The sequence below is a fragment of the Xiphias gladius genome, chromosome 15 (assembly GCF_016859285.1).
Source record: "Xiphias gladius isolate SHS-SW01 ecotype Sanya breed wild chromosome 15, ASM1685928v1, whole genome shotgun sequence".
Lineage (NCBI taxonomy): Eukaryota > Metazoa > Chordata > Actinopteri > Istiophoriformes > Xiphiidae > Xiphias > Xiphias gladius.
Window position 1 is genome coordinate 12,235,767 of NC_053414.1, and position 24,228 is coordinate 12,259,994.

Here is a 24,228-nt window from a genome sequence, read left to right on the forward strand (position 1 = left end):
CTGGAAGATTGCTCTAACGGTTCCAGTACTGTCACAATCTGTCCCATAAAACAAAGGAAAACACATGATTTTATGCATTCTCATGCAATTTACTGGAAAATGCAATTATACTTCACATTAGTGCAGTTGGCTTTCAGATGCACTTGTAATTGTTGTGCCTCCCTAATTGAAGGTCTACTCCCATGTGCACACACGCAGACACACACACAGTGGTTGATGTTTTTGTTGATGTCCCTGACAATACCGTGATGCATTTTTTCTTAGCATGGGCGGCCTGTAATTAAAAAGACAGGGACACAAAGACACTAAAAAACACACACAAACGCATGCCCTGACACAGTGCTCATAAAAGAGACAGACATATTGCAAGTAATGAAACAAATTTATTGAATCTTCCAGTAGAGACTTGATATTCATGGAATAAAACTGCTTTTCTGGGAGCTTTACTGAGCAAAAACAGAAAGAAGAAGAAAAAAAAAAGTGCAGACAAAATAAAACAGAAAACATGTTCAAAAATACAAAACGAATGTAAAGAGTATAACGGTTTAGTAGCAAAGAGGACTGCTCAAAGAATAAAAGAATTGAATGGCAAAATCTGCATTTTATAAAAAAAAAAAAATGATATTGGGACATCAGTAACTGATACCATTTTCTCAGTCAACAATTAAAATTTGAATGCTCAACATTTTCCCATAACAGTCATTTAACAAATTTTGCTCAGTCAGTGTATTAAGAGAATGAAGCAGTCACTGAAATATTTAAGTCCTCAATGTCACTCTGTATTTTACACATTTGATTTTGCTGCAGAGCATACAGCCAAGGACAAACTAAACTGCACTTGTTTTTACCTCTGCTTCATGTGATGTTCAGCTACCAGTCTTAAATGTGTAACACTACACTAACCAAACTATGCTTTGCAAAACCAGACTGCACAGCACATATCCTAATAGTGAATATATCTAAACACTATTCTTTTTTTCTTAAAATTCATTAGAAACACGAGTGTAACACAAGATGAGCAACATTTAAACATAAGTCTTTTATGTTTGAAATGCCCTTTTTAGTGCCATGCCCCACACTAAACCCCACACTAAACTCTCAAACTCCCCTTAATTTTGCCCTCCTATTATTTGTCATTATTTATGATATGGGATTTCATTTTTATAGTAACTTTGCACTGCTTTAATTTATTAACCTAAAAATGAACACTTTGAGGAAACAGCATACTTGTTTAAGTGTCTTGAGATGATTAAAATTTTCAGTCATACTGGTCATCCTCCAAGTCCTTGCTAACTTTGTACATGTCGTAAGTACATTTCATGTCAACCTCATTGCAGTCAGACAGAAAACAGCAGCTAACTGCAATTTTGGTGACCTGGAATGTCCCATAATTATTTTAACTACACACATATATCTGGATTTTTGAGGGAATATTTAGATGCAAACTAGTTATGAGTCAGAATAATTGGACAATGAAAAAGAGACGTAGTGCGAGCAAGATCAGGGAGGATACTTGCGTCATGATGAGTGTGATGGTCTAATTATTACAGTTGGTCACAAAAATCAAGTATCTTCCAGTTGCATCACGCTCACTTTAATTACTCCTCTCCCAGTCTGTAAATGTGCCCAATTCAGACGTCCTTCAAGTAGACAACAGACCAACCCCATTTAACTACCCGCCCAACACTACAGGACCCAGATCAGCCTGTGTTTTAGTCTAAAACTCTATTCGTTATTGACTGAACCACAAACCAGTCTGGGACCAGCTAGCCCCTATTCTTGCTACTTAGACCAAAATGCTGGGGTGTGGACAGCCACAGGGCTGCGGACATTGAAGCCTAGGAGACGGAAGATATAGGGTTGTGGGGGGAGCCCATCTGGGTTAGCACCTTATCCAACCACTGCAGGGGACCATGCAGGTGAATCTCAATCCAGCAGGGTGTGCTGGTCACATCCTGGCGGTGGTACTCTGCTCCCCAGCCCTGGAACATATGGAAAAACATTTTTTAAGGATAAGGTTGGGGACAGATCTGTTTCTCTTTCTCCTCATTTTTAAAATTGATTAATGTCACATTATTTGGACTTTCAGGTGTGAATGTTGAGATTTTCATTGGAAAATACAAAGATTCTTTTTCAAAAAGGACCAGATAAATTTAAACTTATTTTTTCTTCCCCGTCCAACCAGCTTACCTTAACGAAGCTCATGCGAATGGTACACATCTTCGTAAGCTCATAAACTGCCTCAAAGCCGTGGTTGACGGACTGGGCCAGCAGCTCAGCAAACTCCTGGTTGTTGAAAATCTTCAGGCTGCAGCCGCTGGGAATCTTACACACAGTTGTGGGATGGAAGCCATGGTGGTAGTTACAGTTGCGACTCTGGACGAAGATACTGCTATCACTCAGACACTCGGCGTACACCTCCCCACCGACATAATACAGATGGACACCTGAGAGGAAGCAGGAGAGAACAAAGTGTTGGTCAACTGAACAACCAGAGCTGTTGTGTCATCTGCAAAAACAAAGGCCCCAAAACATCATTGTGGTCAATCTAAAACCAATACACTAAAATGTTCACTCAATTTGTTGTTATTGTTCGGATCTTCTCTAGATCCCAATCCCTATTGACAAAATGAATTGATTTAGTCTCGTGTGCTAACAGTCAGCGAATCATAGTCATTGATGGGGTTTGTATACTGCACCTTTGCCGATGTGCCGCCGGGTGTTCTCAATGGTGGAGTTGCGGTTGACGTTGGAGAGCAAGCCAAGACAGAATCGGTTGCGGTTGTTGGAGGGATCTGTGAAGCCATCGACGAGCACACTGGTAGAGGAAGCCTGGAACGCCTCTCCAACACGATTGTTGAGCTCGTAGTAAACAATAGAGCACCAGTGCTTGGGTTCCTCATAGGCCACGGGCTGCACATCTGCGCAGGAAACACATTAACAGGTCACAAGAGTGAGCTGAGTACACTGTACAGGCAGAGATAGAAGCAGACACATTTAATTTACATTTAAGATTCCTCTGTGCAGACCCCTGTGCAGACATGTTGCCAATAATTTGAAAAAAAATATGGGGCCCACTGGCTGTATTTGTGTACATTTAGGCTGACCAAAATCAATGGAGAGGCGTCCTAAAGCATGCAGACTGTCTGTGGTTTGTGTGCCAGCCTTTACTGAGCAGACTAACAGTAAATAGAAGGGGACTGGCCAACCTCTCTGTGCCTGGTATCTTAGGGCGAGCCATTGCCAGCTGGCCTCAACCTCTCTGAGAGAGAGGAATAAATCATGTTTATCTAAGCACATACTTCTCCCAAACTTCCTCTGTAGCGTGGTACTGGCTAGCAGGTGTGTTTTGTCTGTCCTCTTCCCAGAGTTGGCCTACAATAGAGACCCACTCCCCTGTACAGGATGCAGCTTGTGGAAAATAACTTAAAAACTCCCCATACTCCCACTTCCAGCAAATATTTCAACAGCTCTCCCGCTACTGCTGTCACCATGTGTGGGCAGAATCTCTCGGCCTTGAGTGCGTGATGATAAAAACGCACAAATATTTTGTGGGTCAGGTGTGGAAAACAAAAGTTCAGACAAAAGTCCAACTATTTCACCGAAGTGACATGAAAATAATTTAACTGCAAACACCTTGGTGAAACAGTGCAGCCTGTTACTAATTTACTTCCAAAATTAAAAATTTAAGGTTTGTTATAGTTTGGTTCTTATTTCTGTTTTGTCCATTGTTTTTTATCTCTTCCAATAACATCATGCTCACCAAAGAAAATACTGAGATCTGGGAACATGGTGACACGCCAACAATTAAACCAGATTATGTAAATCAGTGGCTCCAAACCTGAGGGCCTCGATCCAAACAAGAGGTTGCATGATGATTACCACAGTATGAAATGAGAAAAAAAAACAACAACAAAATTCTTTTGCACAAAATAGTTTTTCATACTTTTCTTTCGGAAAAACTGTATATTTGACCTCTCCAGTCCTCTAAACATTATTCTGAGAAGAGAAAATCACACTCGATCTGCGCCGCAATCAATATGTAGACTCATAGACATTGTGATGGGGGGTTCCAAGCAAAAAAAATTGGATCCATTGATCTAAATCACTTGGTGGTATTTGGAGATAAAACCAAAAGTGAGCGCACTGGAAATATTGGCAATAATCCCTCATTGCATAGGAAAATTGTGTGTACTAAGTACGGCAAGTATGGTAGGACAGAATGTAATACAGATGGCGGTAATGGCGGTATGTAAACTGTGATGAATGTCTAGACAGTATGAGTACCATTAGCCTTTGTTTTCTTTTTCAAACAACTTTGGCTAACCGGGCGTTTTGTTTAAAACCTGTCTGATCATCTGACTACTCGTGTCTTCCCGCATCAGATTTTTTGTTAGAAATGCGGCCATGTTCCCAGATTTCAGCATTAACTTGGTGAGTACATTCTTATTATTAGGGCTGTACTCAACCAAAGAAAATCTTGATCGAAAGAAATCGTACCTGCTCTCCAACCAATTGATCAGTCGCAGGTTATCTCTAGATTACCTACATCAGCCACAGTGCACTGAGTGTACTCTATGGCGTAGCCTTATAAGCCTAAATGAAAGGTAAATAAACATAAAAAGCTAGTATTAGCAGCATTACTGAAATATGCCAATTCTGATAAACTCACACTCGAGGCCTTAAGCGTTAAACACAAAAGTTGACAGAGCTTCCTAATGCTGACAAGATAGCCTATCGTTTTTAGATGATGTGCCAAGTTGGTTGTTGAGCTGTGATATGCAAACTGCTGTTTGCAAAGTTTACACTCAACTTTTTGGTCATCTGTTTGAACAAAATGCAGCCACACTGACAACTTCTTTGACATGGTATTGATTATATTGGAGAGACTCTGAATAATGTTAGGCCTAGTAGTCGCCATTAGGTTGGGTGAGTTCAAAGTTGTGAAAACACCCCCCCCTTTTCACAGGTAGTCTGTCCCTCCCGATGCTGAAAATTATTATTATTATTATTATTAAGATTATTCCTGGAAGGATACTGATGTATCGCTTTTCTCCTTATGAAAGTAACACAGTCTATTACGAATTCATGAATGCAGAGCTCAGATGTTTCTGTCCAACACAATAAAGGTAAAACCACAAAGTCAAGATAGCAGCAATTATTGTACCGCATTTCAGACCCGAATGTTGGTGGTAATTAGTGAATCTTATCATTAAAGAGTTTCAAGTCATTACCACCAGCAGAGATGACATAAGCCCCGGCTTTTAGAGGCCTCATAAAACTGCTCTGAGGCCTGGCTTAATTTGCTGAGTCTATGAGCTTCCCCTGGGCTCACAACCGCAGACGAAGCTAGCAGATCCTGTTCTACACACTGTTCGGGTTTTATCTGACAGGATATGGCATTACAACCCCACTGAGGTTTTTTGTTCTGTTTTTTTGTATTTGGAGTTTTACCACAAGAGAAAAAAAACTTTAAAAACACCCAGGCTTCCCAGAAATCTTTGCACCTGCAGATCAAGGCGAGCAGGTGGAGACATCTTTATGTGGATGATATCACCGTGAACACAAGGACGGGTGTCCGTGTTGCGCGTGTGTGTGTGAGAGAGAGAGAGAGAGAGAGAGAGAGAGAGAGAGAGAGAGAGAGATAGTAACTGCCATGGTTACCTGCCCGGTTGTTACTCTCTAGAGGCAAGGGTGGAACCATGAGGTTGGTGTCCATTGGCTGGGGGCAATCCTGAGTCATTTGCTCCTCTGGGGGCATGTAGGCAGGAGGGGGAGTCTCTGCATCAAGAAGGGGGCAGAACAAAGAGAAATTAGTTGCTGTTGTCCAATATAGAGGAAAAGGAAGAAAAGTAGAGGATAATTTACTGTTAGATCTCACCTGGCATCTGGAATGGACTGCCGGGGTCGGAGCTGGATGGTGAATGAGGGAAGGTGGCGTTGCTGCCACTTCCCGGTGAGTTTGGGTAGCTGTTTCCCGGCGAATGCGGGAATGGCATGGTGTTGGCCTGAGCAAAGGACTCTGGGAAAGTGGCATTCTGGGGCATGTGCGGCTCATTCTGTTGTAAAGGATTGCGGAAACGAGGCAGCATTGTATGCTTGGCATTGAACTCGCTGTTCCTTGGTACCAACACAGGAGGCAACACTGAGGAGGTAGAAAGACATGAAAATAATTAAAACAGGATGCTTTGATCCATTTGCAATATTCCAACCAATCCCGCATTATTTCCATTGTGTATGGAGGTCAAATTTAGTAACCAATTTAATGTATCTACTAATGAGTAACCAAAACACTGATGTGACACTGAGGGCTTTTAAAGCCCTAATTAAACATTTTTTTATACAGTAAGCCTATTAACCTCTTTTCGTATTACTTTAATAAACCTGTAGGACACTATTTTTACTCTGTTCTGATTAGGTGTAGGTGATATACAGTATATATACCTTGAGACAATCTAAATTTGTCAGGCATCATACTGTTTACACCAGCTCTCTCTTTGACCACTCTGGGTGTATGAAGCCACTGCAGGGATTGTTCAATACATTACGTTTATCTCTGATCAAACCTAATTAGGGCTGCAACTAAATATGTTTTATTATATATTATATTTTAGCTGAATAACAGACCTGCGCTAGTTTGTCTCTATATGTCAGCCACTGTGATAAACTAGTGACCTGTCCAAGGTGTACCCCGCCTCTCGCCCAGAGTCAGCTGGGATTGGTTCCAGCCCCTCTGCAACCCTCAAAGGGTAAGAGGTGCAGCTAATGGATGGACAGAAATGATTTGCGTTAGTGTGCAGAGTATTACTGTACCATACAGTTTACATTCAGTACATATTAAAGTTAGAAGAAAATCCTAGTTTTTAGTTTGGTTTTTTTAGTTTTTAGTCCATTTTCTATATGAACGCAATTTAATTTGGGCTGATTGTTTGTTACTTGTGGATTTTATTGTATTTTGTATTTTACCTATCACCTTGAGTGTCCTTATCTTATTGTTCTGTGATTAATGTGACTTGGCTGCTGCGACGCCGCAGTTGCCCGCTGGGTTTAATGAAAACTTATTCAATCTCTTATCTAATAATTAATCAACTTATTGTTTCAGCACTGTAGACATTGTGTACAATCACACACATGGAAAAACCTATGCATACAAATTCAGTAAGAATTTAGTTATTTGAATTCAAGTTAATAAATAAATCTCTTTCTGGCAATTTTCATGATCCAACATTCTTAGCGCAGATGTCCCTGCATTTTTCAAATGTCAGCTTCCAGCCTGTTGGTCTTAGCCAGCAGTATTTGGCCCAGACTCTCAGGTTTCTGCTCAGAAAAGACATTTTGAGGCGAGCCATTCTTGAGGAATTCATCACTTAGGGTAAATATCCTGGCTGATGTGAGGCCTATTCAGGTGCAATACATACAAACCACAGAGATATGCTCCACTTGTGTCTATAAATACTTGTGCATATAAATAAAGCTGGTGCTGAAATTTTAGATGGGGCCCGCTGTGTTCCTGCAGGTAGACTATGTGTGCTGCACTGGGCCAGTGCATTAATGTAGCAGTTTATTTCAAAGGTTATATGTGGAGCAGGCAGACAGCTGTGGTGTTTGGTAGAATAGTGAAGGGAGATTGACAGGATGTGTGTGTGTGTGTGTGTGTGTGTGTGTAGGGGGGTGGTGTTAGGGGAGAATGGGAGGCAAGGGGGGTAGTGTGAACAGACAGGTGCTTGTGGGATGAATCACCTTAGCCCCCCCCGTCTTCCACCCGCTGCTAAAACAAAAAGTGTGCGAGGCAGGCAAGAACTTTTTCCTCCCATTGTGTGTGGGTGACCGGCTTCCTGTTCTAGCCATCCTCAGAGAAACTATGCGTGCAATCATGGGCGTGCGCGTGCGTTTGCGCATCCATCCTCGTCTGAGTAACACACGTGCAAGTACGAGAGTGTGTGTGCCTGTGTGTGTCTACATGTGTATATAAATGTAAAAAAAAAGAGGGGCCTACAGTACAGAACATGCCCAAAACAAAGCCCTCATTCTCCTCCAGATGGAATTTCCTGCTCCACACACACATGAACGAACACACACACGCATGCACGCACACTTGGCCCTTTACACACTGAGCACCCTGCACACAGCTGTGTCTATCTTGTCAGCTGACCCTCACTTTCTGTTTAGTAAGAGGAGAAATAGTGTTTGATTCATCTTGTTTCTCCACTACCTTTGCAGTCAAGCCCCCAAGGCTCAAGGATGACCAGCCTGAGGAAATAAGTCCGGCTGAATCAGTATAATTCTCTAAATCTCTTTTCGAGGGTTTTTTCCTACTTGAAGTGTCTGTTTTTTTCTTTTACCATACATTAGTGGAACTGGTTTTATCTATATGATTAGGATTTATATTGGATTTAAATTTGTTGTCTTTCATTTACTGCCTTGTTTGAGGACCTCAAAGTTAAGCAACATTTCTTCATGATGGATTTAATTTCCTCTCCCGATGTGGTGAAATTTCTCATATCAGTCTTGTTAAGAGAAGGTGTGTAGTGCTTTTGCTCGTCACTTTAAACAGATAAAAAACCTAGCAGACAACAGGAGGATAGGAAATGCAAGAGAAAACTAAAATAGGTGAATATCTAGAGTCATTACAGTAAAGGAAAATATGTCCATCTAGTCACAAAACTCATCAAAAATGCCCTGAAATTCAATTTTAAACTGCTTTTTTAAGAGGTTTATTGAATGGCTGTTATCAAACCAGGGACACTGCAATCACAGAACACTGTATGTATATACTGTCAGTACACAAATTCAGAAAGTCTATAGTTTACTTGTACTCTGTTTTTGCATCTGTGTTATATTTTCTATGGATGCACTGATCCTGCAACTCTTCGCATCTTTCCCGATATTGAATCTGATACGGCCAGTACAGATGCTGTTTCAATACAAGTACTCTGTTTCCTCTCATTTAAAATCTGAATACATTAATGTGGGAAACTCTTTGGAATGATTTTTAATGTGAGGTAACATGAGGCCACAGATTAATTATTGCAATTGTAACGTCAAAGAATCTGTATTTGCGCTTGTTAAAGACAGTATATGCACCGATACGTGCAAGCCTTGTTATTTCAGGATTGTATAACTCACCTGGACTGTCCACTCGTTTGTAGTGGTAGGGGTTGATACACACATCCTTCTGCTTGGAGCCAAAGGGGTACTCGCAGCACTCCAGGGCCTTAAGCTCATGGTGGGACTGCAGGTCCGGCCAGCGCCACACTCGACAATAAATGACATGAGGCAGACCTTTCCTGTGGGACACCTGCAGCCGTCCGTCCAGGGAACGGGGGATTGTCACACAGTTACTGGGCTGACCTGGGCAGCTGAGAGCCCTCTCCAGCTCTTCCATGGCTCCCTTCTTCTTTTTCAGTTTCTTAACCAAAGCATCCACAGCCTTTTCTGCCCATTTCTCTTCCTCGTCTCCCTGCTTCCAACCCAGCAGTCGTTTGACCGCCGGGCCAGTGAAGGAGAAGAGCGAGGTGACGTTCATGATGGCCAAGCCACCCTCCTCCCCTCTCCCTTCTGTCCAAAAGGAAATGTGAGCAGTGATGGGGGACAGTCCAGGCTCAGAAGACAAAGGGTGATACCGTATTTGAGTTTTTTCTTTTTTGAGAGTTTCAGATTATCCTCAGTTTCCAAGACGTCAGATAAGTTGACAGCCACTTACTAGAAGAAAAGAAGAGGTAGGTTAGCATCTATGAGTAAAAATTTCCTTTAAAAGAGATTTCAAACACAAATCTGCACATCAGCTCAGCTGGCTATATCCGTTCCCTCACAAGGTTCCTGTAACTATGGTGAACATTGACTTCTTCTCCTTTTACTTCAGTAGCGCTGATGTCTCACCAGAAAGACCTTTGATGAGGTGATGATGTCGGTTATAGCTGTTCTGGCCATGTAAGTCACGGCTTCTGGGAAACTGGCAGAGGAGTCACAACAGACGCAATCCTGTGAACATCACTCCCAGACATTCTGTAGATAGCTTCCTGTCTGTATGGCTTGTCATATTACCACCACTCACTAAAGTAATTTACAGCAAAGGACTTCACATACTGTATGCAGCCTACACAACCTATAAGAATCTGGCTTGAAGGTTTAACATCTGATTCACACTTTGGAGGGTTAAATCTGTCACTCTGTCCACTTCTTCAACATCATTTCATAGCTCAAATCTTACAGCAGCTGAAAACTTCAACATTGCTGCAACTAATGACTATTTTCATTTTCGATAAATTTGCTTTTTCCTTTCTCAAATAATCAAGTAATTGTTTGGCATTTAAAACGTCAGAAGGAGTCTAAAGTAACATTGTCCATTTTTTTCTTTTGAGTCCTTAGTTTTTCCTTTTGTTGGACTATCACAAAACCTAAAGATATTCTGTTTACTGTAATGTTAATTTCGGTCTATCAGCTAATCTATTAATTGACTAATTGTTTCATCTTTTGTTGCAACGTATGATTATGTTCATAATGAATCAATTTTCAAATAATCAATTGTAAAAAAGTTGTGAAAAAATTCCCCCCTCCAATTTCCCAAAAGATTTACAATGACGTACCATTCACCAGCTCAATCAGTTAATCAAGTAACTGTTTCAACACTAGTGAAAACATCAGATTTTTTGTTTTTTTTAGGTTAGAGTTTTATAAAGTTTTTTTTAGTTTTTGAGTTAAAAGTTTACATCTTCTCTCTTCCATGTTTTTTGATGCTGTTCAATTTAGCCAGAACCTCATCAATATACAGGCGATGACCACAACAACATGAACAATCAAATACAATAGCTATAAAATTGTACCTTTTATAAATTTTTTAATCAAAAATCAAAATGTTCAACTAATGATCTAGATGGTCTACAAAATGTCAGAAACTCATGAAAAATGTCAGCCACAATTTTCAAAAGCCCAACCGGACATTTTCAAATTGCTTATTTGTGAAACCAACAGTCGAAAACCCAAAGATATTCCGATTACCATCATGGAAGCAAAGAAAACCAGCAAACAATTACATTTGAGAAGCTGGAACCAGTTCATTTTTGGCACTGCTGCTTAAAAATGACTTTAATTAATCAATTATGAAAATTGTTGCTAAAATTTTTGCAACTAATTGATTAATATATAAATCGATACTGCAATATAAAACTCAATATACAGTGATTGAGGAAATAATTCATACTGCCTTCTTAAAGTTTTACTTGATATGACTGCCACCTGTAATTCAAAGTATATGTGAGATACGAAAAGGTCTTTCAGATTTCAGAGGAAGGAGACTTTCAATGAGCAGCCTGCAGAGGCTCTAAAGCACCACCAACCAACAACTACTGGTACTGGACAGGAATCTGGCAATGTGCGGGACAATAAAAAGGAAGTGCATGTGGACCCCAGGATAAATGTGCCAATTCACTTGGGTCCCACAGGAGCAATTCAGTAGCCAGGAGGCACACGCATTCTAGCTTTTAAAAGGGAAAACAAGAGCGCATTGAGCTCTTCCAGTTCCACCTTCTTTTCAAGTTTTTCTGAATGCAATTAGGGAGATAAAACATAGTTATGTTTGAGGTTTAGCTGCACATAAATGTTCAGATGCAAACCCAGAATCAAATAAACAGCTTGTCAGAAATCCACCACCTTTTGTCCGTAGTGATTCACCGGTGAGGATGCATCACTCTTTGACAGTAAAGGCTGCAGTATATTGGATTTCCTACGAGCAGGAACAAATACATCATTAAGACTGCTCTGTAGTTATTCTTGGCCCTTCAGATTATGGGATGAATAGCAATGTCTATCTTTGTCAGCTACTGCATGTGTAGGCTACGTCATACTGACAAACAGGCAGTGGAAGTTTGATGAGAGCAGGTGCTGTTTACAATGTGTTTGTGTGTTGTGGAGGCTCTGGACACTTACTATTGCCAACCACACTGACTGGAAAGCTGCAAGTTGTAACTATACTTAGCTTAGCCACCCAGATCAGATTGGCCAAACAAAAGTGACGCTGAACTACTAACATATGAGGGAGGGGACATATGGGTGAATTAGGATGTGTCTGTGTGTGTCCATGTGTCTGAGTGTTTGAGATTAAGGGAAAAAATATTGAACACCGATGTCTCTTGTGTCTCAAGATCAAACAATGATATCACAGCCTGCTAGCATCATATGAGCACTATTCTCCACCATCAGAGAGACAGGAAACAGGCCGTGTAGTTATGTCTTCATATCTGTCATCTCCAGCACAGCATTGACATCACTTCCTCTTGCTGAGACATGCAGGTTTTTCCACAGTTGCAGGGAAGGAGAGAAAATGGTAGTTTCCTAAACTGGCCAACTCTGACCTCTCTTTTTGATTGGTCTGCAACAGTGGGCCCAGCCCTATAAATGCGAATGTCTGTCACTGACTGACTGACTGTCTGAGTGATGAAGTTACACCATTGGACAGCCAAATGCCGCTTGAAAGAGTGTTGGAGTTTCACCACTGGCTGTTGCTCTTTCAGAATGAATTGGCGCAAACAGTTTCTATTACATCATCGGGGGCGTTTACAGGCATTTTTGCCAACTTCCAACTTTGTCACTAGACTTACCAACTTTTCAGACCCCTTCAGCGACTTTTTCAAAAAAGCACCCAATGATACTTCTAGCAAATTTTGGATAAACCGTAGCTACTTTCCATAGAAGAGAGTCGCCCTGTGAGCATGAAATTGGGCTTTCCCTCTGCAGGCACACCTCTCTATGTGTCTCATTCAATTGACCACATGGCAGCTGACACAGATGTGAATGAGCTTCTAGCTTTCTCTCTGACTGATCATTTTACATGTAAATATAACCACAGCGCAGCCGATGTCTTCAACTTATGTGTATGATGATTTTGTCAGACGACATCACAGTAATAAAATCAGGATTTTAGCAGTGCGCAGCAGCACCTTGGGAATGGCTTGGAAGTGACTGCTGTCTGTAGTCTTAATGGGCCGGGTTTCAGTCGCTATTTCATACATGTTCCGTTGTCTGTCAACAGAAACAGAAAAACATGTAGATGAGAAAAGCTTTATTGGGAATTCGGGTGTATTAAATTACTGTATCTGTGAGCACAGAGAGTAGGAGAGAATCAAGTAGATAAAGGGCTGAAACTGGCTGACACTAAGCAGAGTGCAGATACGATGCAATGTTATGAATATGCTAATTAGCGTATAACGTCATCTAATGATATTTAGCGACTTTTGAAGCAGGCTCTCGTTACATTCCATTGAAAGTAGTTGTTTACAGCGGTTCCACAGCAGTTTTCAACTGCGTCCTCCATTTCACACATTGACCATACACGGTCCAGCCGTATATTAGGTTCTGACTTAGTCTTGTTCATTTGTAGTAAATCCTTTAAAGTGGAGGATAATGGGACAGAAATGTCATAGATGTTTGGTCATTGAAGTAGCTGAATTTCTGTGACATTGCCTCAAACTTCATATACAAACTATTCCTTTTATTAGCGATGGGTATTGATACGGAAAGTAGGACTACAACTAAAAATTACTCACATCAGTGATTAATCTGGCAGTTATTTTCTTGATGAACCCAATGACTTTTTTGTTAAGAAAATGTCAGAAAATAGCCTGTAAAGGTCTTTTTTTTTAAATGGTGGAGACCTACACCACATTGAATTGCGACTTGATAGAGATAAGAGACAGCGACGCAAATGAGTAAAATACTCAAAGGACAAAAGGTTTTCCATACAACATGTTATATAATGTATACATTTAAAAATCAACAAAAAACTCATACTAGACAAATAGAAAACCTTTTTTCATTTAACAAAATAAGCCAAACTTTGCAAATGTCTTATGTTGTCTAAACACAAGCAGTGGTCTATTTTTTTTATTTTTATTTAAATCAAGGGACATCTGATCAAAGACAAAGTAAAAAAGATTGCAAATCTGACCAGATTTTAGATACCTACTTTTGGTAATTTACATTTTTTGGTCCTTGAACCTATGATACATTTCTGTTGGCCCCCAAAAAGTCCTACCCCCTACTTTTGTTGGGTGTCTACTGTTGTCATGATATATAGTCATATGTTCACTTAATTTCAAAATGAGTATTACTTGGAAATGTCTACAATCTGATGCGTTGCTAAATTGTGACCTTGTCAGCGTCTGATACAAAACCTATTTATTATTATTATTATTATTTATTTTCTTATTTTTCTTCACACAAAGCAAAACACATTCCTCAGAGCTGAGTGTGGAGCATAACAGTAAAAAATACAGTTCAAAAGGCAAAAACAGGAACATCACGTTTGTACCAGGGTCACCACCCAGGCACAGAGGGAGTCGTTTTGATCCACTTCCAGCCACAGAGCTGCTTTGATGGCCTCTCAGTGACAGCTAGCACTATCAGCACAAGTTCAGGACTAGCAGCACAAAGACAAGCTTTAATCCATTTCAGATGGAAGATTCCAGAAAGTACTGTACAGTCACATTTGCAGCAGGTTTCACAATCCTCTGCTGTCATTCAGCTGCAGCTGGAGACCACATCTCTTGGATATTTCCAACCCTGACAGTCAGTAATATCTGACTGGTGGCCTGACCACATGCTTATTTAAAGGGTCTGATATGGCTTTGTGCTGCTTCTTTGGACAATGCTAGTTTAGAGCTGTCTGTGAGGCAGTCAAAATATAAAGGCACCATTGTGCCTCCCTGTTCCTACACCTATGTATAGACTAGGATGTTTGTTTGACATAAACAGGCCTTTTTGCGCACCCACTTTCTAAACTATTCCCCGAAATTTTTCACTTCCTAATGTTGAATACAGTAAGTTTATCTCAGATCCAATCAAAATACAAAATTAAAGCTCTTTGTTGAAAATTCTGGCACAAAATCTTGTCACCTTGAAAGATCTTGATTCTAGTACTTTTCACTCAGAGAAAAGTTTGATTCTCAGTTCAATTCCTGATTCAGTGTGGTATTGACTTAATATTATCTTATTTCTGTTTGCAGTTAAGAGAAGTTACTCTTGCACGTACCATGCAAATCAAAGAAAAATGCAGAAAAGTTTAATAAAAGTTTTTATTTCTGTGATACAACTGAAAACAAACTGTACAGCTGCGCTGATCTCATTCATTCTTGCCATTTTTGTAGCACTATTTTGTATGGATGAAGCTATTTTTCTGACTCTAGCCCAGGAAGATGACATACTCATTCTAAATCCCACCTAGCCAGCTGGAAGAATAGCTGTCAACAAGGAGACACCTACACGAATCCCTAAAAAATATGAGACGTGGTCAGTGATTTAGACACCTCCTAACAACTGTCTTCTGGGGTGGAACTAAGGATTATTTTCACTGTAAATTAATCTAGCAATTATTTTTTCAGATTTATTGAGTAACTGTGAAAAATCCCCTTCCTAGAGCCCACAGTGACATCTTTAAATAGCTTGTTTTCTCTAACCAAAAGCCCAAAACACAAATGTATTTAATTTGACTCATAAAACAGAAAAAGCAGCAAACTTTCACATGAGAAGTTGACTGATTAACTAAAATGGTTGGTGTATGGCTGAAACTAACACTTACTTTCATTATTGATAAATCTGCCGATTATTTCCTTAATTAACTAATTTATCGTTTGGTCAATAAAAGGTCCGAAAAGAGAGAAAAAATTCCCAAATTTATTCATTTTCGTCCAAGGTGATGTTCTCAAATGTCTTATTTTGTAAAACCAACAGCCCAGAACCCAAAGATATGCTGTTTAGAGTCACACTAGGCAAAGACCACCACAAAACCCTCACAACTGAGGGGCTGGAACTGAGAACTTTTTGCAAATTTTGCAGGAAAAATACTCAGATGATTAATCAACTATCACATTTGTTTCAATGACTGATTAATTTTTTCAGCTCTAAATCAATTATCCAAATAATTGATTAATTTTCTGTAGATTTACTTATCGCTTTAGCACTAATCCTCTTTCCAGATTATGAGACACTGTTGACACGATCAACATCTATTCCTTGCATTAAATGTCGGTATGTAGTCATCAACCTTTGAGCCTCATCACCAGTGTCTCACACAGTCAAGAAAGAGTCACACAGATGCCTGCCCACACCAGCATTTACACAACAGCTCCATAAAACGCTCTCTAGCTATTGCATTAGTGGTAGCTTGTTATGGCCATCAGTTAGCCCATTGGGCAGAAACTGAGGCTAATGGGAGCACAGAGTGGGATCATGCGACACTGACAGGCGGAGGTTTTGACCCACCTGGTGTGAGCCGTTAGCCACTACACTAACCCCATGGCTCATTTTGCACTGCTGCACTGTCTGTTAATCAATTTAGGCCTGGGTTGTGTAGGATGAGGAGGCAGTAATGATGCTCTCTGGACCCTCCCCGGGGATGGAGCATTATAAAGAAGCTACATTATTTATCAGCAGGGTCCTGGATGGGGCCTCCATTAGCCCCCACTCAATGGAGTCACTGGCTATAAACAGAGGAGTGCAGGAAGAAAGAAACAGATAAAGAGAAAAAGAGAGAGAAAGGAGGGATGATGCAGAGAGAGAAAGAGAAGAAGAGAGTGATGGCTAAGCCAGAGATCTAAAACAGAGTGAGTGTTTTGGAGAGAGAGAGAGAGATTGAGAACACTCATATTATCTGGTCTCTTCACTGGGCACTTCTGGATTAAGTGCCTTCAAGGATCATTACTGAGTAAATAGTGACACAACAAGGATGCAATATATGCTTTTTCACAAATACAAATCATGGCAATGCAGCTATGAGGTATGAAAGCATCCCTAGAGAAGCAGCTATAGAAAGGTCCAATATCCCTTTGCCTTTATCCCTAGCCATTGAAAAAACTGATTTATGATCTTATGAGCTATTAAATAAGGGCCGAGTAAGGATGGAAATTTTGATCCTAGTATCATTATGATAGTGAATTCTGGTGCAGATACCAAAACAATATTTTAAAATTGGTAAAAGTTAATTTAAACCAGGAACTATCTGATTTAAAAAAAAATCACACAGGATTGCAAATCTGACATGACCTTTGATGCCAGCTTTTAGCATTTGACAATTTTTGATACACAGTGCTACAACTAAAGCCCATTTTGGAGTAGGATTCCTTAAATTTTGTAATTAAAAGAATTGTGAGTCAAATATCTAATGAGCGAGAAATTTTACAGTTAAAAAATAAACCTGTTAGGGCTCTCTAGTGGACAATCTGGCAATGGCAACATATGTTTAGAATTTCTTTACTGCTATTTCTTTCAAATTACTGGCAAACATATACAGTAATATATCTTCATTAAACTAATACTTGCAGATATATCAGCCCATCCTGTTTGAGGAAAGTATTGAGGTTCAATAGACAGCCCTAGTAGCCAGAAAATGCAGATTTTTGCCACAGCCACTCCAGTAACATACAACAGTCTAAAAGCAAAGCTCGAAACAACCATAGTCAGACAGGATGTGTTGCCCTTAGTGACTAGACATAGCATTGACCTGACAGGCTCCTTAAACTCACTGTGGTCACTTTTCCTCACAAACACATACACAGCTCTGGCCTAGTAACGATTATTCTACAATACAAGTGAGTGAAAACCAGCTACCACTGCACATCAGAAACACTACAAAAACTCTGTGGTCAGTATTGTCCAGATTTAGAGGGGCTGAACTGGGATCAGATTCTTTATGTCCCAGACACTTAATGTCCGAGTCATGTGTGGACTGGTGTCCACTCATGTGTTTGCTCATACAGTCATGTGTGGACTGGTGTGCACACATGACTGTAGACACAACAAGCAAACACATGGGGTTTCAAGCAGTTATCTCAACCATGCTTGGCACTCAGTGTTGGGTTAATGTTGTGTTAGGGTGGACACCTCACCCTGACACATGGCAGGCTATGTTGTCCTGACCATACAGACACACGGGAGGGTTTTGGCATTGCTCAATACTGTTGTGACTGACTGTGGATACAGGAATGCTGCTAACCTATATTTACACCTTGTAGTTGAATAGTTTTTTGCCTTTGCTATGATCATAGAGAGCTATATAGATAGATAGTAATAAGATTGTAATGTTTGACTTAGGTATACCAAGGCAAATACATTTTTTTTGTTATGTTTTGTATGTATAAAAACGGGGATTAAGCTCATAAAAGACAATCGTATCTGCATTTCCATTTTTTAAAGAGCCCTCATCCTCATTTCAATCCTATAGAAGCACAATTTGTTTAATTTTCAAACAAAATTTAAAGCTGCATACCTAGAGAATGCAGAACAATAAAACAATTGGAAGTAGATCGCGGACAAGGACAAATTCCTGTCCTTTGGGTAATCTGATATGTCATCTTCAATAATGTCAGGAGATCTAGCCTTAGCTGTTGTACATCTCTCTCTTACTCTTTCTTTCTCCCTCTCTCACATAAAAACTTGCACAGACACACAGATTCACAAACACACTGACATAACTAAAAGCACACATGGGACACATGTCCTGTGAAGCACGCCAGTGCACAAGTTAAAACAGCCTCAGTAATTCTGCAGCAGCCAGAAGACAGTACAGTAAGGAAAACAACAAGATGTGAGAGTATGGCATGTGTGGATCTGTAACCAGTGTGGGCTTATATACTGCACATTTACTTCCATATTCATTATACACTAATTTAGTGGCATCAAACAATGATTCATTAACAAGTAAATGTTACAAAGAGACCACCAATAATCCATAAACTGTAGTTTAATAAACCAAAAAGCCCTAAACCATGTGTTTACCATTATTGGTAACTGATTGATTAGATGACTGTCAGAAAATTAATCATCAAAGGTTTTGATAACTGTCTAACCATTTAAGGCATTTTTCAAGTAAAAATGCAAATTGTCTGCTGTTTCTTGCTTCTCAAAATGCCAGGTTTTGCTGCTTATCCAGGTTTTATCTCATTGCAAATTCGTTATCTTTCGGTTGTGGACAGTTGGACATACAAAGCAAGCAATTTAAAGACATCGTCTTGAGCTTTAGTGAAGTTGTGATGAGTATTTTTTCACAACTGTTAATCAAGAAAATGTGTGTAACACGAAGAAATCATCTATCAATCAGATCTCGTCGCCTAACGCCCTACACCATGTGTTTAATAGCATGAGAATAACCTACTTCCCTGCTGAGGCCACTACATAGTTTAGTCTTACAATTGCTTGTACCGATGGATGCTTTGGAGTGATTTAAAACACAATTAATGGTGTTTATTTAGGTTCAAAGAGCCAATAGCTTTTCTCCAGCATTCCTATTGGAACTTACTGTATACTGTAGAAAAACTGTAAGTTAGCCTACATTACTACAAGATTACGATAGTTCTTTATCAAAACACCGCTGTTTTTAACACGTAGCCTTAATAATTGATATACAGTTTACACCTTCATGAAAATGTAGCTAAATTTGCAAACCCAGTCTGATACTGTGAGCAAAAGGAAGGGGGAAAAAAAAAAAAGTTTGAAGCTGCCAACTAGATAGACTGTTGAGTTGATAACCGTTACGATCTACTTCCTTACAAACAGTGCCATGCACACTATTCCGAGTGAAAACACAGATAAAGAAACTTTTCATTTAGCACGTTAAAAACGAAAACAAAAGTTTGCAGTACCTTTTTCTTTCACTGCAGCCCTCTCTCCCTCCCTGCGTCTCCCTCCTATGTGCTCTCCCTGCCCCTGTCTTCGGTCTGCTCGGCCCTGGCGTCAGTGAGTCGCGGAGCCGTGTCACCCTCCGCTGAGCGCCAGTATCACGCCGCGGGATGCAGCCCCGACAATAACAAGACCTACTTTTCACACATCTAATATCTTCATTCACCGTGTGGAAATTGATTATGTAACGGTGAAACAATGCGGGTTTTTTTTTTTTTTCCCCTCGCCCATTTCGAAGGAGACTCTCTTTCTCAGATGTCTGAGTTTGTTGCCGCAAACCTGTCCGTTGAAGTCGAGTGAAATATTGCACGTTTGGGAGAATGAAAGCAGAAAGGGGGTCTCTCCTCACCCCAGAGGCTCCCAGAACATCCCGCAAAATACGGAATAGTTGTTTGATTTGACTGTTCTCTGCCAGTAATTGCACAATGAGGGGATTTTAAGGACTTTTATTTAACTGATTTTAAACTCCCACTGACCTAGTACCTCTTCAAGTACAACAAAAATCATCTTAAATGGGGACTTGAGGATGGGACAAAGCAGTCATTAACTAGACTACCGGTTCCAAACACAAGCTTTAGACTTTGACTTCAAACTAGGCTGTGGAATGAAGCCGTGAAGAAACATTCATTCAATATTCCTCTCCCTGTCCTTACTCAATATAACAGCACTTCCTCGTCAAGACGTGCGGCCAGTGAAGCTCTTGCAGTCGCTTACACCGACGGACCGTCGCCGCCGCCGCCGCCGCCGCGGCTTTATCATTAGCGAGCCCCTGGATTGCGCCACGACTCGGCCTGCCTCCCAGTTCCCGCTTTGCTCTGATTGTGACACGATAAGCAAGCAACGCGTTCGTGTTGGTCGGGGGAACAAACGTGTCCGAGGGCAGGGTGAGCACAAGGGGCATGCTTACACATGCCGCCGTTCACAACTCCTCACCTCGATACAAATAACGCACACACACACACACACACACACACAAAACCAGCCCGGCACAGGTCTCTCCACTGGTGGGTGTGCAGAGGCATAATATTGCAATGTCAAAAGTGAAACTTCCAACGAGTCATCTCGTCAATATTGCACGATAATGCATGAAAATAGCAGGCAGGCAGGGCAGCGGCAGAGGATGTGGAGTGTCATTTCCTGCGAAGGGAGCTAAATCAGTCCCTTCCTAGTGAGAGTCACATTGGAGAGGAATTCAGAATAGTTTGTGATGTAATAGGTTATATTTTTTTCTGGCTGCACCGGAGGTGAGGAGGTGAATCCCCTGTCACAAAAAGGAGAAAGTAATCTCGGGCTACAGGAATGACGAAAAACGTCAAGCAGATTTAATAGATAGAAAGACACTTCCACGGAAAATAGAAAGTCAGAATTCCCAAGGTGCACAGCTGCAACTAATGATTATTTTCATTATCGACTAATCTGCTGATTATTTTCTTGACTGTTTGTTTTATAAAATGTCAGAAAATAGTGAAAAATGTCTGCTCTAATGTCCCAGAGTCCAAGGTGATTTGTTCAGATTATTATCGGTGTTCATTTATCTGACCAACAGGCCAAAACCCAAAGCTATTCATTTTACTATCATGTGTCACAAAGAAAGGCATTCAATCCCCACATTTGAAAACGGTGGAAACAGAAACATTTTGGCGTTTTTGCTTTAAATATCCCTTATTTAATTATTAAATGAGCTGCAGTTTAATTTCATCTCAGTTGATTAATCAATTCACAGACTAAGCTCTACATACAAGTACAATATAGCTTCCTTAAAAAATACCATAAAGTATTCACTAACATACACCACAAGCGTTCCTTATGGTGAATATTAAAGGAATATTATGAATAGTGTTAATTAAGTCGGACATACTCTGATTACTTAACATTACCAAAGAAACCTTGGGGTCACATAATAGAATTCTTGCTAAAAAACCTCCAATGATGTGATACAAAACATAAAACAAAGCTTTTTTTTCTTCAGTACATTTGCGAGCTCGTCAGTCAAGTTCAGGGTTGCCGCGGTCTGGGGGACTAGATTATCTCGAGGACAGGCGGAGGGAAACGGTTTCGGAGAGGAGGAGGCTCCTGGCGCAGGTGACGTCACGGCGCTGGCGACAGAATGTCTGAGTAAGGCGGGAGCGAGCTGCACGTGAATAAATCTGGGAAAACAGTGCGAGGAGCGGGGAAGCAGGGGCGCTGATGATGAGGATGGTGATGGGTAGGAATGAAAAGAAGGTTGCCCAAACTCTTTTGGTTTAAGGATTCCCCTCTAACACACACACACACACACACACACACACACACACACACACACACACACAATAGGCAGCTGCACATTCATCAGACATTTATAGTGCCAGTGCTACGGAGAAGGTGCTCCTGAGTTCATGCAGACTCTATCCGGCTTTATGGAATTTCATCTGATTATACCAGTGTAATCAAGCCAGTAATATTCTTTATAAAGACAATTTTACTGGGAGATTTGTACTGCAAATAACATGGGATTACTATCAGCGGTGCAAAGTGACAAAAGTCAAAGCTGGATTACCAACCAGGCAAAGTGGGCAACTGCCCCAGGGGCCCCAGAGGTCCCAGGTTTACTCCATATCATTTGGGTATACATAATCTGATTGCATTGAAAGTTTTTTTTTAAAGATTAGAACATCAACCATGACGGATCCCAACGGATCTCGTAGTCTTGTAGAGGGGTGTTAAAAGCTAGTTTTAAAGACTCAGTTATTTTAGTTTATATTTTCCTCTAGTGATGTGAAGCTGTTTTTCTTTGCAAATTGCTTCCATTTTTTCTGTACGTCATGTAATTAACACACAGAGAAAAACAGCTCTACATAGAAAATATATCCATAGAAAAATAGGAAAACAAGCAAATATTCAAATTTGAGAAGCTAGAACAAGTGAAGACCTGCATGTTTGGCATTTTTCTTTTTAAAATAACTATCAAACTTGTTGCCAAAATAATTTTTTTTTCAATTCATTATAATTTCAGCTCTAGAGTACTGGTTGGTTTCTCTGTGCCTGGGGAAATAATGAAACTGCCATGCACATTGGGGGTCAGTAGGGGCCCAACAACAAGTCTTTGCCCCAGGACCCCATAGGAGGCAAATCCATCCTTGAGAAATTACATTACAAGTTTACTTCAGAGGTACTTTTACTTTATTTGAGGTATTTTCGTTTTATGCTACTTTACACTTTTACTCCACAGCATTTCTGGGAGAATTATTGCCACTACAATAATGCCACTACATTTATCTGACAGCTATAGTTACCATACTTAGCAGATTAAAATTTTATATACAAACATATGATCAGCTCAAAATACATTATGCATTATTATAGGCCCATCTTAAGTTACCCAGTGGTATATAAAGTGGTTACATTTATCTCCATCTCCACCGGCTACAACATTAAGCATAAGGAGCAATAACACATTGTATAGAGACTCCATTACGAGTAAAATTCATCCAGCAAGAGAGTACTTTTACTGCTGTTTATACCTAAGTAAATTATCTGCATACTTCCGCCACCTCTGTTTTCTATAATGGATATTTTGCTCAAACTCAGGAACCGAGAACTGCAAAAACAGTCGTACCTATACCTGCGACCCTTGCCCTGACACCAATAAATGTTCTTTAAAAAAGCGCTGTTTCAAAGCCATTGGCAGGAATAAAATTCTGGTTGGGTAATAATGAATCCTTTATCTATTTACTTTTTGGCATATACATTAAATTGACTTAATACTGGAATAAACCCATAAAACATCCACCAGTTTTTAATTTTTAGCTGCCTAATGTAAACTCCTGCCAGAGTACTAAAGCCCCAAGATTCTTAGAAAACAAATCAGAGGGTATGGCTTCAGTGTACTCAGTGGTAGCTATAGCGCTGCCTATAATTTTGCGTCTTGCAACACAACGTGTAATAATAGTCAGATTAAATAGCTGCCCCTTTTTCTGTGTACCCCCCCAAACCCCTTGAAACTTCCATTCTTTAGAATGGTAAATTTGATTGCTTGGCAGGAGAATGTCGGCTATTCTGTCCATACAGCACATAAAGCAGGCGCAATGCAAATGTTTGCATTTTTAAAGTGGACAACATGAGGCAAATTTAATTTCACATCACACAAATAGGCTAATGGAGTTGCTGGGATCTGGTTTATGCGACTACTAAAAATGAAAATCAATTACCTTTGGCTATTGACCTTGCTTATGCACTTATTGTTATATCAGTGGCAAGGAAGCTACTCAAAGGTTTATACAAAGGCTCCTTCTTTCTTGTAATGACTATAACAGCTGATACTGTACTCTCTATATCTTAACTGTGATTATTCGCACGTAATATTACTATCCTGGTAAAAGTGACAGCAATAACACAAATTATGTGCTCATGAATATTCTGAACAGACACAAAGAGGTTGCTGTTATTTTCTATCCTTAGATTGGCCTTGACCTGTAGTAGTAAGAACTGAACGCGGATGCAATTAGATGAACACACACACAGCAAGACACCAACGGCTGATGGAGAAAAGAAAAGGCCAACAGAGGGGTCAGCTCCTTCTCATTT

The 24,228-nt window shown here is 40.2% G+C and overlaps 1 protein-coding gene across 2 annotated transcripts; it reads right to left on the reverse strand.

The window, feature by feature from the left end:
* Nucleotides 1–372: 372 nt before the first annotated feature.
* smad1 (SMAD family member 1) lies at nt 373–20,410 on the reverse strand. 2 transcript variants are annotated; one of them, XM_040146507.1, is made up of 7 exons: nt 20,319–20,410; nt 9,127–9,702; nt 5,882–6,145; nt 5,665–5,781; nt 2,700–2,921; nt 2,191–2,447; nt 373–1,982 (listed from the first exon to the last, which is right to left on the reverse strand). In XM_040146507.1, the coding sequence occupies exons 2-7, from the start codon at nt 9,524–9,526 to the stop codon at nt 1,839–1,841; spliced, it is 1,404 nt and encodes a 467-aa protein (XP_040002441.1). In that variant the 5' UTR covers nt 9,527–9,702; nt 20,319–20,410; the 3' UTR covers nt 373–1,838. The 2 variants fall into 2 exon arrangements, with proteins under 2 accessions (XP_040002441.1, XP_040002440.1); XM_040146506.1 differs by lacking the exon at nt 20,319–20,410 and adding an exon at nt 19,629–19,708.
* Nucleotides 20,411–24,228: the final 3,818 nt, after the last annotated feature.

Bases quoted from the DNA above. Each gene is read 5' to 3' on its own strand.
- smad1 (XM_040146507.1), bottom strand. From the start codon at position 9,526: ATGAACGTCACCTCGCTCTTCTCCTTCACTGGCCCGGCGGTCAAACGA. The intron at 6,146-9,126 runs GTGAGTTATACA...CTACCTCCTCAG, and splicing joins CAAACGAGTGGACAGTCCAG to TGTTGCCTCCTGTGTTGGTA. The intron at 5,782-5,881 runs GTGAGATCTAAC...TTCTTGATGCAG, and splicing joins CAGTCCATTCCAGATGCCAG to AGACTCCCCCTCCTGCCTAC.